The sequence below is a fragment of the Argopecten irradians genome, chromosome 16 (genome assembly GCF_041381155.1).
Source record: "Argopecten irradians isolate NY chromosome 16, Ai_NY, whole genome shotgun sequence".
NCBI classification, from domain to species: Eukaryota; Metazoa; Mollusca; class Bivalvia; order Pectinida; family Pectinidae; genus Argopecten; species Argopecten irradians.
The window spans coordinates 2,810,714-2,828,459 of record NC_091149.1 but is presented as its reverse complement, the minus strand read 5'-3'; the positions used below and the strand labels follow the sequence as shown (position 1 = coordinate 2,828,459).

At 38.3% G+C, this 17,746-nt stretch overlaps 2 protein-coding genes across 2 annotated transcripts in view; one reads left to right on the top strand and one right to left on the bottom strand.

The window, feature by feature from the left end:
* The window catches only part of LOC138311102 (PCNA-associated factor-like), a 30,506-nt gene that overhangs the window by 3,585 nt on the left and 9,175 nt on the right, over positions 1–17,746 (top strand). The gene's annotated exons all lie outside the window — the stretch shown is intronic.
* LOC138310437 (uncharacterized) lies at positions 1,422–17,155 on the bottom strand. Its single transcript, XM_069251658.1, has 6 exons — positions 17,052–17,155; positions 12,582–12,718; positions 11,032–11,316; positions 6,938–7,070; positions 5,751–5,959; positions 1,422–4,512 (listed from the first exon to the last, which is right to left on the bottom strand). The coding sequence occupies exons 2-6, from the start codon at positions 12,690–12,692 to the stop codon at positions 4,243–4,245; spliced, it is 1,008 nt and encodes a 335-aa protein (XP_069107759.1). The 5' UTR covers positions 12,693–12,718; positions 17,052–17,155; the 3' UTR covers positions 1,422–4,242.

Here is a 17,746-nt window from a genome sequence, read left to right as displayed (position 1 = left end):
GCACTAATTTATAATTTGACACAAACTTTGACAGAAGATGTGATAAAGAAATGAACAGAATTGAAAATATGTTTATATTTTAATTCAACAATGATTACAAATTAATGACTGTCAGAAATTATTAGTTAATTAACCTTTCATTGATTGTTACAAAGTACATATTATAAAAGTCTTAAGATACGGAATTAATACAATTAACATGTGTTATATAAATGTCTAAAGATACAGAATTACTGATGCAATTAACAGCCTCTGTTATGGATCAAAATCAACCAAAACAGTTCAAATGTCAATCTTTGTAAAGATGTAGTGACAAGCTGGAAACCTGTGACCAATAACATGGTGTCTAAATTATTGAGGGTGAAGAAAACAAATCATAACTACATGTAAATGTATAGCTGCAACATGACAGCAACATGACAAAGTGTTTCTTAATAAAATCATATTCCTTAAATAATGAATGTTGAGGTAATATGTATATAAAGCTTCATATTGACTTCATGCAATTTTCGTGAAAAGTTGAAAGGACACTTAATGGAATAACTACAATATCAGATTACATAATGAACTTCTTATAAAAATCTGCAACAAGTGATATATGCCTTGTATAGAAGACTTCTTTAAGAATTTACGTGAGTATTAAGAGACTTATTTAATATCATTTTTAGCACGATGGAGCGTAGCTCCATCGTAGCTTATAGCATACCCCCTAGTTTTGAAAATCACCTTGTGAACAGGATATCTCAAGTTATACACCATTAACAGCAATGAAATTTGGCACAGACATGTAGTTATAGATTAGGACGGAACTGATAAAACTTGGCGACAAACAGACATAAACTGTATTTTTGAGGAATTAAAATATATTTCATTCCTTCTTTGTCTATAGTAATATTTAAATGAGAAACACAATGCATTATGGGAAATTATATGGCCGACAGTACCACTTCATATAAAAGAAATATAGTTTTAGAAAAGATTAAGGCAATTAAGAAACATTCATTATTTTTCTCTACTCTTAAATATGTTACTCAAAGTGTCATGACATCATAATTACCTGTGTTGGATAATCTATATTCCCGGACAGTGTCACAAGTCAGGTGCCCTAGTTTCATCTAGATGCTGTTTATAGGCCTATATGTGTGTGTAAATGTGTTACATATACCATTTACTGTTAAAGGGAAAAACAATGGTGGAGAGTTAATTAATGTATTTTGTTATCAAGTCGTTGGGAAAGGCTCGACTGTAGCTGCCAATGTCAATTTGTTGACCCGTAGTACACATTCCATTGTGCCGAGACTCAGCCAATACAACTTGTGCATTGTTACCTTAATTGTGAAATTTATATTGTGTTGAAGAAAATGAGATAAAAGATAAGAAATAAATTTCAACGTTACTGATGCTCTAAAATTCATGAAAACATCATAACTACATGTAAATGTGTAGCTGCAACATGACAAATTGTTTCTTAATAAAATCATATTCCTTAAATAATGAATGTTGAGGTAATATGTATATAAAGCTTCATATTGACTTCATGCAATTTTCGTGAAAAGTTGAAAGGACACTTAATGGATTAACTACAATATCAGATTACATAATGAACTTCTTATAAAAATCTGCAACAAGTGATATATAACTTGTATAGAAGACTTCTTTAAGAATTTACCTGAGCATTAAGAGACTTATTTAATATCATCTTTTTAATAAAGTAAAAATAACATGTAAACAAATCAGATTATGCTAGTGGCAGGCACTTGGCACAGATAGTATAAACCCTGCGTTAACGTAGCCTTACTGAGAGACGTTTCATGTGTCTGACAGAACCAAGGGACGGAGTAAGATTACTTGTACTAATTATAATTATGAATAAGCACTGTCTAATGTCACATCTGACTCATATATATCGTCAGCATTAATTAACAAACATAATCGAGTATTGCAGCTTTGGTCATTCATTTACAGGTTTAATTTCTACAGTTTGTTTCTTCTATATCTAGAGTTACTTACCTTGATTTACTTCTTTAAAATTAACTCAATGTTTTCAAATTCTTCACTTTTTTAAGCAATGTCTCTATTGTTAAAATTCTCAATAAATTATATAAATATTGATTGTTCATCAAATAACTAGACAGGTGTACCACTGGTATGTCTAAAGTTTGATGTATCAAACAGCTGCAGATCTATTTATAGTGACATCATTAAGGTGAGAAAATGATCCTTTAGTGATATATAATTACTGCATTTAAATTACAAAGAGCGAAAAACTGCATTTAAAAAAAAAACTATCGGTACAATGAGAAAATAAATGTATATTTCCAATGAATAAATATTATGCATAGGTCCTGAATAAATATATAAAAATGTTAAATAACTGTCTAATTTGACATGCCTGAGTGATTGTCAAAAAAACCCAGTGAGGACAAGTTAATGAGCATATTGCATGTCACACATAACAATAAGGCCCAAAAAAATAATTTGTCTGCTTAGGGTTACATTGGCAAAAAAATAGGGTCGAGAGGATTTTTTTTAAGTGTCTTTCACTCTAAAATAACGGCTGGAACTGGAGTCTGAGATTGAAATCCTGACTTTTAATTTTGTTTACATAGAAAAGTAGGGAAAAAAATTAGGGTCAGTCGGGTAACCCTAAGCAGACATATTATTTTATTTGGCCTTATGATCTAAATCAAACAGGTACACTGTACACATAACAATTATGATCTATATCAAACAGGTACACTTTTTAAAAAATCATATATTTGATCATACCGTATTCATCTCGATAAACGCCCTCATCCCTAAATGTGCCCCACTTCCCTTTTTAGGCCTCATTTTCACTTACCTTGAATTAAATGAAGATCGAAAATATGAAAACTGTGTAGGTTTCTTGATTAACTTCTGTTGCAAATTGATTTATGGCTTACTTTGCACTCTGATATTACGAAAGGCCAAGTCTGAATTTGGTTCTAGCTAGTGTAAGTTTTGGTTTATCAAATGCCCCCTTATTTGTTCCAATTGTTTAAGCGCCTATTTGGTTGAATACGGTAATGAATTTTCATACATAGAATAACATGGTATTTATATCTAATAAATACAACACAAATACCTAACAAATATGTTCTATAAAGCTAAATATTTCTATAACAGTTTTGAACCCGTTCTGTAAACAATACATTCTGATTAATTTCCATGTTTCAAAAAAATGTTTTTGTACAATTAATATCGTTGATGGAATATACATTGTACCATACAAAATTCAAATACAGTTCTGATTACGTAAAAGTTAATGGCCATTATAAACTAGTTACTACATTGTATAATATGAAGTTTTGTAATTATCAAACATGGACCACCTTCAGGTTTTTTGGGGTTTTTTTTCCTAAAAAGTTATAAGATCAAGACAAATTGTTTTCTGGTCATGTATGTACATATATATAGTCAGGTGGAGAAAGAGCACTAGAAGCAGAAATTAGGAACATGGCCCCTAATGGGATATTGTTGGATCCTCTGAGTTATAATAATTAAATTAAAGATCTAGATTTTAATCAGATTGATTATTTAACACCACCCTGAGTAAATAAAGAATATTATTCTACATACATGAACAGTCCAATCTGTATTAAGAGATCATCCAAGAGAAATTGAAAAGTGATCTCTTGATAGAGAGTGGTCTCTTAACAGAATAACTCAAACTGATCAGAATCGAGGAGACAAGTCACCCATGTTTTTATATTGATGTCTTTCACAATAATCTTATATGTTTTCTTACTTTTAGAATAAATCAAAATATCATAAAATTAAATTTAGAAGTGTCGTTTTGATATTGTTTTAATTCATTTTAATTCAAATATATCATATACTCCTCCCATTATTACATTTGTATATGGCAAAAAGCCTGAATGGGGGTTATTTTGGAAATGTTCTGGTCGCCAAATGCAGATTTTGGCATCCACAGGGAAAGAAAAATGTGGTTGCTGGTCGCTTTAAAGAACTGGTCATTTAATAGAGTTAGAATATTGAGGAAAAATGCTCGGATGGAATTGAAATGTTCGCTTAGAGCAGAGGGTCGCCTAATAGAGATGGTCTCATGGACAGATTGGACTGTATATATCTGTAACTCGTTAATTTATCAGCTAATTGTAAAGTTACTTGAATAAAGAGAAAATTACAGTCAAAATTGACATTATACTTAACAAATGAGATACTAAAGCACTTTTTCGTTGTGTGAATGTGTTATCTCCCTTAGCCTGAACCAAAATTTCCGGCGATGAGCTGCTGGTAATCGACAGACAGATGAATGTGAGTCAATCCACGTAACGTACGTAGATAATCAAAACTGCTCTTGTACTTTTGATCAGTGACGGCCAGCCTGTTAAATACTGCCTTCAGCCCCTCGCTACGCGCTGTTTCAATAATGGCCGTATAATTAGCGTTAGCGATCGACTGTATGTAGGCTGCCTCCGCTGTTCCCTGCTCCTGAATCTCTGCGGCCTCATTCTCTGTTCGTTGTATCTAAAATAGAAATAGAAAATTTTAAATGGTAAGAAATTTATCAAGATTTGATTTTTTTGAAAATTTCTGAAAAATGTTTACTTTTTACTTTTAACATTATAATTCTGACTAGATCATTTTGTAACTGCCTTCTAAAATAATGATGATAACCTTTGACCTTTGACCTTTAGACAGAGGGATCTGATTGTGAATCATTAATAATTCAAAAAGAAATAGCTTCACTTCACTAGAGTGCAAGTTTAGATTCCAATCTAATTAAAATTAGACTTGTCATTCCACTCCACTAAAACACTCTACATTACGCTCCAATATAAAATCTAACAACTCTCCATTTAGGGTCACCTCAGCATGACCCCTATGGTTAGCCAATCAGGGTGTCGCCTACGAAATCTTTGTGTGGTTGATTAATTCAGAAGTGTGAACAGCTAAAAGTTGTAGTGGAGTGGAATTACAAGTTTAATTTTAAATAGATTGGTTCAGACTCTGGTTCAGATTACAAGGTGTGACTATACAAAATCACCAGTGGATAGTGAGGTATATACTGCAGTGGACATTTGCATGCAGATTACAGCAATTTGAACTGGTTTATTTCTGATATAGTCTCAAATTTCAATTACTGTATTCATCCTATAAGCACCCCCCTCACCTTTTCTGGAGAAGAGATGAAGTTGTATAAACGCCCCCATCCTATGGATTTAATACTGTTTCACAACATGTAATGCCTCTAACATCAGCATTGTATCCCATATTACATGAACTTGCAAGTCTTTTACATATGAATCACCGACATAATAATATGTCTCAATGGATAAAAGGAATATGCATGTTTACTGCAACAGGTTAATGTACATGAGTACAGAAAGATTTAAAATATGACTATTTTGTCCACAACTAACATTTTGGTTCATTATGATAATATATCTACATAATTATAAATAAGTGCCCACCTTTGGTACAATTATAAGCGTCCTGGGCATTAATTACTGCGAATACGGTATGCACATTTAAGCTTATAGAATAATTTGTCCATTTAACTCATTCACCCCTGAAAATTTATAATGAACTCTTCTACCATTTGAATTAGAAGAGTCCAAACGCGACTTCGGGGCAAATGAGCTTAGGCAGAATAGAGTCAATCCTGATTGGGTAAAACAATTGACCTAATTAAGACAGAATGTGTCTGTAACCATACTTAAGACAATTAGGTGAAAATATGACCTATTGGCCTCTGAACTTACTATTGCTGTGGTGTTTTTTCTGATAACCTGAGCTTCCTGTTTGAGAATCTCTGTCTCTGCTTCCTCTAGGAGAACCAATGCCTGCATGAACCGCTCTTTTACTGAATCTGAGATTTCAACTTCACCGAGCTGGAAATACCGGACATCCGCATACAGGCCTTTGTCACCAGTCTCACATGAACTGTAGGGTTTACAGCCAGGAGGGCAAGCTAGAGGGAAAATCATAAAAAATACAGGGGGTTAACAAGGAACGCTGATGGGAAAATCATAAAAAATACAGGGGGTGAACAAGGAACGCTGGAGGGAAAATCATAAAAAATACAGGGGGGTTAACAGGGCACGCTGGAGGGAAAGTCATAAAAAATACAGGGGGTCAACAGGGCACGCTGGAGGGAAAATCATAAAAATACAGGGGGTTAACAGGGCACGCTGGAGGGAAAATCATAAAAAGTACAGGGGGTCAACAGTGGACAGAGCACGTGAGAGAAAAATAAATAGAAATATATACATTATACAAAGAAAGATTTTAGATACTGTAACATGTCGAGAGCAGGTCCTAAACCAACGGATCGGTCACCCATCCAAGAGCAGGTTGCCCTCGATGATGCTTCACTGCTAATAATAGATATCAACACTCATCTGCACAGACACAAAAGCTAACTGTTGAATTATGTGGGTGAAATTCCCATATCCAAGAACTTATGGCAAGCCAATTTACTTTTTATTCCGAAATTCTAATTTCCGTTATGGGGAATTCCATTTCCCGGAAGTTAGAAATCAAATTTAAATACATATGTATCAGAAATTGTATTTTCGATTCGGAAATTCCAGATTTATTTCCAGATATCTGAAATTCGATTCGGAAATTTTATTTCCATATCTGAAATTCATTTAAAAAAAAAATAAAAAAAAAAATACATTGATCTATAGAAGGAAATGTTTAAAGATTGTGCTACATCAGTTGCTAATGATAACAACAGTAAACAAACAAGTCAAACCAATCATAATATCTTCCCTAAAAATCATGAAGTTGTTTTCCATATCTTTCAACTGCAAGTGCATACATCTAAATACATCATACTTATCCTATGTTAACATAGGAAGGAGATTGATAATATACAATTGTTGCCCTTCGTATGGGTTGACATGAATTATAATATTTGTTAACCCCCGAGAATAATACTTACCACTAGCAAATGCTGAGCAGTCTTTTCTACAACAGATGCCCCCGAGCCTCTCTCTCACTGCTGTATAAAGGGTCTCCTCCAATATTTTACGATCAGTTATCATCTGCTTTGTGTTAAATGTTGTTGTAGCACCCTGAAAAATAAGTTAAAATATAAGTATTCTCCCTTTTACTTATCTTATATGAGAGTTGTCTCTCCTGACATATTTACTGGAAATTTAATTAAATACACTATTCAAAGTAATTATTAATGGATGAGATGTAATAACGAGTAATTGACGAATATACATGTATCTGAAATTAATGTGAAAGTGCTGAAAGGTTGTGTGCATATAGAAAAAGGTTGTGTGCATATAGAAATTGGAGTGAGAGTCCTTCTGTGAAAGGATAATTTTGTTGTTATATGCCTATTCAATAAAAAAAAATATTTTGTGAAAAAATTGATAGAATATCTAGCTTCTCCATTTTTTAACAATATCACATCTCCTCCCACACTCAAACTTTGAAAGGATTCCATTCTCACAGAACTTTTTGACAGTGGGATTTACTGAATAACTGTAGTTGATTCATGCAATTTCAATATCAATGTTCTGAATGCATATGAATTTCTTTTCCAGGTATCTTGCCATGAATGGGAGAAGATGTGTATAGAAATCAGCGGTAGAACATTTCACCCAGTATAGAGACATGTCCCTATCTACTGGTAGAAATCAGCAGTAGAATCTTTCACCCAGTATAGAGACATGTCCCTATCTGCTAGTATAGAAATCAGCAGTAGAATCTTCTTTCAGTAATCTTTCACCCAGTATAGAGACAAGTCCCTATCTACTGGTAGAAATCAGCAGTAGAATCTTTCACCCAGTATAGAGACAAGTCCCTATCTGCTAGTATAGAAATCAGCAGTAGAATCTTTCACCCAGTATAGAGACAAGTCCCTATCTACTGTATAGAAATCAGCAGTAGAATCTTTCACCCAGTATAGAGACATGTCCCTATCTACTGGTAGAAATCAGCAGTAGAATCTTTCACCCAGTATAGAGACATGTCCCTATCTACTGGTAGAAATCAGCAGTAGAATCTTTCACCCAGTATAGAGACAAGTCCCTATCTACTGGTAGAAAAATCAGCAGTAGAATCTTTCACCCAGTATAGAGACAATCCCTACCTACTGGTAGAAATCAGCAGTAGAATCTTTCACCCAGTATAGAGACAAGTCCCTATCTGCTGTATAGAAATCAGCAGTAGAATCTTTCACCCAGTATAGAGACATAGTCCCTATCTACTGGTAGAAATCAGCAGTAGAATCTTTCACCCAGTATAGAGACAAGTCCCTATCTACTGGTAGAAATCAGCAGTAGAATCTTTCACCCAGTATAGAGACAAGTCCCTATCTACTGGTAGAAATCAGCAGTAGAATCTTTCACCCAGTATAGAGACAAGTCCCTATCTACTGGTAGAAATCAGCAGTAGAATCTTTCACCCAGTATAGAGACAAGTCCCTATCTGCTAGTATAGAAATCAGCAGTAGAATCTTTCACCCAGTATAGAGACAAGTCCCTATCTACTGGTAGAAATCAGCAGTAGAATCTTTCACCCAGTATAGAGACAAGTCCCTATCTGCTAGTATAGAAATCAGCAGTAGAATCTTTCACCCAGTATAGAGACAAGTCCCTATCTACTAGTATAGAAATCAGCAGTAGAATCTTTCACCCAGTATAGAGACAAGTCCCTATCTACTGGTAGAAATCAGCAGTAGAATCTTTCACCCAGTATAGAGACAAGTCCCTATCTACTGGTAGAAATCAGCAGTAGAATCTTTCACCCAGTATAGAGACAAGTCCCTATCTACTGGTAGAAATCAGCAGTAGAATCTTTCACCCAGTATAGAGACAAGTCCCTATCTACTGGTAGAAATCAGCAGTAGAATCTTTCACCCAGTATAGAGACAAGTCCCTATCTACAAGTATAAAATCAGCAGTAGAATCTTTCACCCAGTATAGAGACAAGTCCCTATCTACTGGTAGAAATCAGCAGTAGAATCTTTCACCCAGTATAGAGACATGTCCCTATCTGCTAGTATAGAAATCAGCAGTAGAATCTTTCACCCAGTATAGAGACATGTCCCTATCTACTGGTAGAAATCAGCAGTAGAATCTTTCACCCAGTATAGAGACAATCCCTATCTACTGGTAGAAATCAGCAGTAAGAATCTTTCACCCAGTATAGAGACATATCCCTATCTACTGGTAGAAATCAGCAGTAGAATCTTTCACCCAGTATAGAGACATGTCCCTATCTGCTAGTATAGAAATCAGCAGTAGAATCTTTCACCCAGTATAGAGACAAGTCCCTATCTACTGGTAGAAATCAGCAGTAGAATCTTTCACCCAGTATAGAGACAAGTCCCTATCTGCTAGTATAGAAATCAGCAGTAGAATCTTTCACCCAGTATAGAGACAAGTCCCTATCTACTGGTAGAAATCAGCAGTAGAATCTTTCACCCAGTATAGAGACAAGTCCCTATCTACTGGTAGAAATCAGCAGTAGAATCTTTCACCCAGTATAGAGACAAGTCCCTATCTACTGGTAGAAATCAGCAGTAGAATCTTTCACCCAGTATAGAGACAAGTCCCTATCTACTAGTATAGAAATCAGCAGTAGAATCTTTCACCCAGTATAGAGACAAGTCCCTATCTGCTGGTAGAAATCAGCAGTAGAATCTTTCACCCAGTATAGAGACATATCCCTATCTACTGGTAGAAATCAGCAGTAGAATCTTTCACCCAGTATAGAGACAAGTCCCTATCTACTGGTAGAAATCAGCAGTAGAATCTTTCACCCAGTATAGAGACAAGTCCCTATCTACTAGTATAGAAATCAGCAGTAGAATCTTTCACCCAGTATAGAGACAAGTCCCTATCTACTGGTAGAAATCAGTGGTAGAATCTTTCACCCAGTATAGAGACATATCCCTATCTGCTAGTATAGAAATCAGCAGTAGAATCTTTCACCCAGTATAGAGACAAGTCCCTATCTACTGGTAGAAATCAGCAGTAGAATCTTTCACCCAGTATAGAGACATATCCCTATCTACTGGTAGAAATCAGCAGTAGAATCTTTCACCCAGTATAGAGACAAGTCCCTATCTGCTAGTATAGAAATCAGCAGTAGAATCTTTCACCCAGTATAGAGACAAGTCCCTATCTACTGGTAGAAAATCAGTGGTAGAATCTTTCACCCAGTATAGAGACAAGTCCCTATCTACTGGTAGAAATCAGCAGTAGAACATTTCACCCAGTATAGAGACAAGTCCCTATCTGCTAGTATAGAAATCAGCAGTAGAATCTTTCACCCAGTATAGAGACAAGTCCCTATCTGCTAGTATAGAAATCAGTGGTAGAATCTTTCACCCAGTATAGAGACAAGTCCCTATCTACTGGTAGAAATCAGCAGTAGAATCTTTCACCCAGTATAGAGACAAGTCCCTATCTACTGGTAGAAATCAGTGGTAGAATCTTTCACCCAGTATAGAGACAAGTCCCTATCTACTGGTAGAAATCAGCAGTAGAATCTTTCACCCAGTATAGAGACAAGTCCCTATCTACTGGTAGAAATCAGCAGTAGAATCTTTCACCCAGTATAGAGACAAGTCCCTATCTACTGGTAGAAATCAGCAGTAGAATCTTTCACCCAGTATACAGACATATCCCTATCTACTGGTAGAAATTAGCAGTAGAACATTTCACCCAGTATAGAGACCAATCCTTATCTACTGGTAGGAATCAGCGATAGAACATTTCACCCACTATAGAGACCAATCCTTATCTACTGGTAGAAATCAGCAGTAGAATCTTTCACTCAGTATAGAGACATATTCCTATCTACTGGTAGAAATCAGCAGTAGAATCTTTCACCTAGCTAGTACAGAGACGTATACTTGGCAGATCCATGTAAGATATTCCATTAGATATTGCCAGTGTCTTGACTACTCTAAGTTACCACAGTGGCCTATATTCCTCTTTGCTTTTCACAGACCACAGATCTATAGACTGATAATGATTTGTCTTGATATAAATTTTTCATCTTATATCATACCTTGACTGCGTCTGTTGCACTCGTTTTCATGACGTCCTCATAATACAGATCGTAGGCAGCGTGTAAAAGAGGAAGATCTTCCATTCGTAAGAAATACTGGAAGTACACAGTCACGCTAACCTCCAACTTGTCCGCTGTGAATACCGTAATATCATCTAGTTCTACCTTATGGGCGTCGGCCTGAAAGATTTTGAACTCCACATCTGGTCCAGTATATGATCGTCCCGACGTATAAACCTTATCCAGGGTCACAGTGCCGGTGGATTTTTGTCGTAGGAATCCATACTTTGGAACATAAATAACATTTACATTAAAGTAAGATTTTTTTGTTGTCGAATTTGCTCAACTTTTCTGGGAGTTAGAGGTTTACATTCAATAAAGAATATGAGAACAATTAACCATATGTTTTTGCTTTTTTTAGATTGACATAGATGTTCTTACACAAGTGAATAATTTTTAACTGCATTGTGGAAGATATCAATCAAATGGGTTCAATAACTTGATAAGCCATGAAGCTTTATATGAGCGGCACATACCGTAGATTTATTGAATGAGTTTCATTAATTTCATATAACATAGCCATGAAAGTAAGACTATATATAACACATAACTACCTATATCTATTATGTGTTTATGGAAATATAAGCAATTCTCTTCCTATATTTTCACTTTCTGTATTGGGTGAGTGAAATCTCTCTCCTCCTTCTCATCTTTACCCCCTTTTCCCTCTCCCTTTCCTCGTCCCCCCCCCCAACTCTTCCACTCCCCTTCCTTACTCCCTATCCCACTCCTCTCCTCCCTCTCCCCCTCTCTCTCCTCCCCCTTCCCTCCCTCTCCTCCTCCTTCCTCCCTCTCTCTCCTCCCCCTTCCCTCCCTCTCCCCCTCCTCTCCTCCCTCTCACCCCTCCTCTCCTCCCTCTCCTCCCTCCCTCTCCTCCTCCCTCTCTCCCCCTCCTCCCTCTCCCCCTCCTCCCTCTCCCCCCCTCCTCCCTCCCTCCCCTCTCCCCCTCCTTCCTCTCCCCCTCCTCCCTCTCCCCCTCCTCCCTCTCTCCCCTCTCCCCTCCCCCCTCCCCCTCCCTCCCTCCCTCTCCCCCTCTTTCCCCTCCTCTTCCCTCTCCCCCCTCCTCCTCTCCCCTTACCTCTCCTCCCCCCCTCCCTCCCTCCTCTCTCCCCCTCTCTATCCTCTATCCCCTCGATCTCCTCAATCCCCCCTCCCTCTCCTCCCCCCTCCCTACCTCTCCCCCTCCCTCTCTCCCCTCCTCTCCCTCCCCCTCCCTCTCCCCCCCCTCCCTATCCACCTCCCCCTCCTCTCTTCCCTCTCCTGTCCCTCTCCTCTCCTCTCCCTCCCTCTCCCCCTCCTCCTTGCCCCTCCCCCTCCTCCCTCTCCACCTAGACCCTCCTCCCTCTCCACCTAGACCCTCCTCCCTCTCCCATATCCTCCCTCTCCAACTCCCCCTTCTCCTCTCCAACTTTCCCTCCTCCTCTCCAACTCCCCCTCCTCCTCTCTCTCCCCCTCCTTCCTCCCCTCTTCTGAGGTTAGAAAAGACTTACCTCGTAGTATTCCAGGTAACTGAAACTCATTGGAACTAGAATGACAATCAGCAGAACTCCTATCGCGACTAATGCGATGATTACTTTTGCGACTGTGGGTATCTCAGCCATATTGTCTCACTGGAGGTCTCAGGTACCTGAAAAGGAGTGCCAAAAAGGTCAAAGGTAATTTTGTAAGGTAAATTGGATAAATAAAAATTAAAGTATCTACAACACAGATTTTACTGCTAAAATAAAGATGAAATTCACAAAAGGTCATGATCAATGAGTCACTGAGTTTAAGTTTGTTGTATCACAAGGTTATATAAATAGTATCAAGTTCAATGGATTAAATGGTCAAAGTCAAAAGGTCACTATGCAATGTATCAAGAAAAGGTACCCATTGTATGGAAAGTAACAAATTGTATATTAAAATGACATGTCAAAGATGTCCATGGGAAGGCTTTCAGTCTACATGGTCATACAAGGCATGGAATCAAGTGATACAAGTTCACACACAGCTAGAGGTCAAGGTCACAAATACTCTGAAGTCAAAGTCAAAATACAGCTGGAGGTCAAGGTCACAAACAGTCTGAAGTCAGGTCAAGCACAGCCTGAGGTCAAGGTCAAACACGTACAGTCTGAGGTCAAGGTCACAAACAGTCTGAAGCAGTGATTTTTTCCCTTCCCCACAAGAAATTGTGCTGTATTTTCCTAATAAAATAAATTTTATGTAAATATTTTCCAAAATAAACAAATACACTCTAAAATGATACATGTTTCAAGGAAGATGAAATGTAGTTGCTTCTCAATTCAAAAGGTACAGGCCCCTGAAATTATTGAATAAGAAAATTACTGGTCTGAAATCAAGGTCAAACACAGCCTGAAGCCAATGTCAATCACAATCTGAAGTTAATGACATACAAAGTCTGGAGTCAAGGTTACATACAGACTGAAGCCAAGGTCACACAGCTGGTGTCAAGGTCACACACAGTCTGATGTCAAGGTTATCCTACTGTCAACGCAAAAATATGACACTTGCAAATTGGAGACATTTTGAACCAATTGTGTTCAAACATCTGTCACTAACTGCTTTAGATTGTTTTACTACAGAATAGTAAGGTGAGTATAAAACCTCTATAGGTTAAAGGACCACAACCATTCTTACTAACACAGCAGGGGTCCTGACAGGTGGAATTGATGATCATAGCAAATAAACACACAATAATTAACACAATACAATTATAACTCGATTATGTACTACTAGGGCATGAAACACCTAACCTTCCTCTAATCTCCCAGGCCCAACCTTCCTCTAAATTTCCCAGGCCCAACCTTCCTCTAATTACACAGGCCCAACCTTCCTCTAATTACACAGGCCCAACCTTCCTCTAATTACACAGGCCCAACCTTCCTCTAATTACTCAGTACCAAACCTTCCTCTAATTACACAGGCCCAACCTTCCTCTAATTACTCAGGCCCAACCTTCCTCTAATTACTCAGTACCAACCTTCCTCTAATTACACAAGCCCAACCTTCCTCTAATTACTCAGGCCCAACCTTCCTCTAATTACTCAGGCCCAACCTTCCTCTAATTACTCAGGCCAAACCTTCCTCTAATTACCCAGGCCCAACCTTCCTTTAATTACACAGACCCAAACTTCCTCTAATTACACAGGCCCAACCTTCCTCTAATTACTCAGGCCCAACCTTCCTCTAATTACTCAGGCCCAACCTTCCTCTAATTACACAGGCCCAACCTTCCTCTAATTACTCAGGCCCAACCTTCCTCTAATTACACAGGCCCAACCTTCCTCTAATTACTCAGGCCCAACCTTCCTCTAATTACTCAGGCCCAACCTTCCTCTAATTACCGAGGCCCAACCTTCCTCTAATTACCGAGGCCCAACCTTCCTCTAATTACTCAGGCCCAACCTTCCTCTAATTACTCAGGCCCAACCTTCCTCTAATTACTCAGGCCCAACCTTCCTCTAATTACCCAGGCCCAACCTTCCTCTAATTACTCAGGCCCAACCTTCCTCTAATTACTCAGGCCCAACCTTCCTCTAATTACCGAGGCCCAACCTTCCTCTAATTACCGAGGCCCAACCTTCCTCTAATTACCCAGGCCCAACCTTCCTCTAATTACTCAAGGCCCATCCTTCCTCTAATTACTCAGGCCCAACCTTCCTCTAATTACCAAGGCCCAAACTTCCTCTAATTACTCAGGCCCAACCTTCCTCTAATTACCGAGGCTCAACCTTCCTCTAATTACACAGGCCCAACCTTCCTCTAATTACTCAGGCCCAACCTTCCTCTAATTACACAGGCCCAACCTTCCTCTAATTACCCAGGCCCAACCTTCCTCTAATTACTCAGGCCCAACCTTCCTCTAATTACTCAGGCCCAACCTTCCTCTAATTACTCAGGCCCAACCTTCCTCTAATTACTCAGGCCCAACCTTCCTCTAATTACCCAGGCCCAACCTTCCTCTAATTACCCAGGCCCAACCTTCCTCTAATTACTCAGGCCCAACCTTCCTCTAATTACTCAGGCCCAACCTTCCTCTAATTACCGAGGCCCAACCTTCCTCTAATTACTCAGGCCCAACCTTCCTCTAATTACCGAGGCCCAACCTTCCTCTAATTACCCAGGCCCAACCTTCCTCTAATTACCCAGGCCCAACCTTCCTCTAATTACTCAGGCCCAACCTTCCTCTAATTACCCAGGCCCAACCTTCCTCTAATTACTCAGGCCCAACCTTCCTCTAATTACCGAGGCCCAACCTTCCTCTAATTACTCAGGCCCAATTACCTTCCTCTAATTACCCAGGCCCAACCTTCCTCTAATTACCCAGGCCCAACCTTCCTCTAATTACCCAGGCCCAACCTTCCTCTAATTACCCAGGCCCAACCTTCCTCTAATTACTCAGGCCCAACCTTCCTCTAATTACCGAGGCCCAACCTTCCTCTAATTACTCAGGCCCAACCTTCCTCTAATTACCCAGGCCCAACCTTCCTCTAATTACTCAGGCCCAACCTTCCTCTAATTACCCAGGCCCAACCTTCCTCTAATTACCCAGGCCCAACCTTCCTCTAATTACCCAGGCCCAACCTTCCTCTAATTACCCAGGCCCAACCTTCCTCTAATTACTCAGGCCCAACCTTCCTCTAATTACCCAGGCCCAACCTTCCTCTAATTACCCAGGCCCAACCTTCCTCTAATTACTCAGGCCCAACCTTCCTCTAATTACTCAGGCCCAACCTTCCTCTAATTACTCAGGCCCAACCTTCCTCTAATTACTCAGGCCCAACCTTCCTCTAATTACACCGACCCAACCTTCCTCTTATTTCCCAGGCCCAACCTTCCTCTAATTACTCAGGCCTAACCTTCCTCTAATTACTCAGGCCTAACCTTCCTCTAATTACTCAGGCCCAACTCTTCTCTAAATACCCAGGTCCAACCTTCCTCTATATCTCTATAAAGATATAGGAAGAGGCTGAAATGGAAGAACCTTGCTAATCACAGAATGTGAGATAAATTCTAGCATCCTGGCTTTTACTTTATAAGATACTGTAATTTGTCTCATGTATATCATAGAACTCAGGCACCTGTGCATGCATGCGATGATAATTTGGCAATTGCCGCCCCACTGCTGTGTACATGTAAACAGTGTAAGCACAGGAGTTTGATGTTTTGTTAATAATATAAAGTATGCATATAAAAAAATACCTCTATATTCTATTTTTATATATATATAATTTTATATACTATATTTTTTTTAAAGGTTTCATAATTGTATATATACTATATATTATTGATAGAACGTCAAACTCCTGTTGTGTAATTTACAAGTCCATGCATCCTCGATACTCCAAGGGTTACTATATATATCATTGCCATATCATATTTATATCCACCCATGGAATGGACTTTCTCTTAATAACACCAAGGAAATTCAGGAGAAAAACTGACCAATCACAGGCCTGCAGGGCCTTCCCTTAAAGACAGTTGAAGACCACAGAGAGAATCCTGCCCACTTTAAATTACAAGCTTCACAGCCAACGGTAATTAACCACTTTGATGTACATCAAAGAACCACGATTACCTGTTTCATTTGTTGCCTTCAGTTCTACTATGACAAATTCCTAGGGTGGTTATAACGACAGTGATCGCAAACCCTGGAGTAACGAGGATGAAATCCCTGTGATATCCATAATTCATTAATTATAACGTGTGTTAAAAATAGTCAGTCGATGGTCAGTCACTCTATGCGTACGTAGGCAGCGAATTTGTTTACATGTCGACGCCATTTTGGCCAAGCTTACAGCCTGCCGATCTATTCTAATTACAATATTGCGAAACACTATACAAGGCACATGAAATATCAATTCATTATATATCCTAGCTTTGTCGTTTACGAATTAACATGAAAATTTTGAATTTCACTGTACTTTTGGCTGCTACAACAGTACAAAGATTGGCCTTACCTGTGGCTTCAGCAGCTGACCAGTACACAGCTCTCCTTGGCTCTATATCTGTTGGGTGTTTCCTGTGGAAATATTTCCCTGTCGTCACAGTGAAATATCTCTAAAAATAGACATCAGAGTCAGTCGGGTGTGACGGGTACAATACACGTATATAACGTATACACGAGGCGGTTAATATCCCTGACCAGTTAATCTTAGCTAGATTAATTTACATTGTAACATAACTTCCCACACGGTATAGATCGGCTACCTACACACAATTAATTGTTTCAAGCAAACTAATTAATTAGGAGATATTTTGTTGATATTACATATATGCCGTTAATGGCACCAGGGATTTATAAGCGATATAAGTCCTTGGTTCCTGGTGATAGCAAACATTCGTAAACTGTAAAATTTGGAGATAACTTATTCACTTTATAGATATATATCTAAATCTCTGGTACTGATCATAAATTATTGACAGATATATCATAACAATTGTATAATGTAATATAATATGTATGTTCCGTTATTAGCTGATAGAATGGAATCCATACTATTACGGAAGACCACTTATAAATTTGATACTTTAAATAATTTCACATTCAGAATTTATATACAATACTATAATACACGACAGACTTGGTATAACCATTACATTGTATATTATCATATTGTAGATGTATACTGTATTATTTGTGAAGACACAAAGT

What these genes read in the sequence shown, in the direction of transcription:
- LOC138310437 (XM_069251658.1), bottom strand. Translation starts at nt 12,692, where the DNA reads ATGGCTGAGATACCCACAGTCGCAAAAGTAATCATCGCATTAGTCGCG. An exon ending in GTGCAACAGACGCAGTCAAG is followed by an intron (nt 7,071 to 11,031) that starts GTATGATATAAG and finishes CTTATTTTTCAG; the next exon opens with GGTGCTACAACAACATTTAA. An exon ending in CTGCTCAGCATTTGCTAGTG is followed by an intron (nt 5,960 to 6,937) that starts GTAAGTATTATT and finishes TTTTCCCTCTAG; the next exon opens with CTTGCCCTCCTGGCTGTAAA.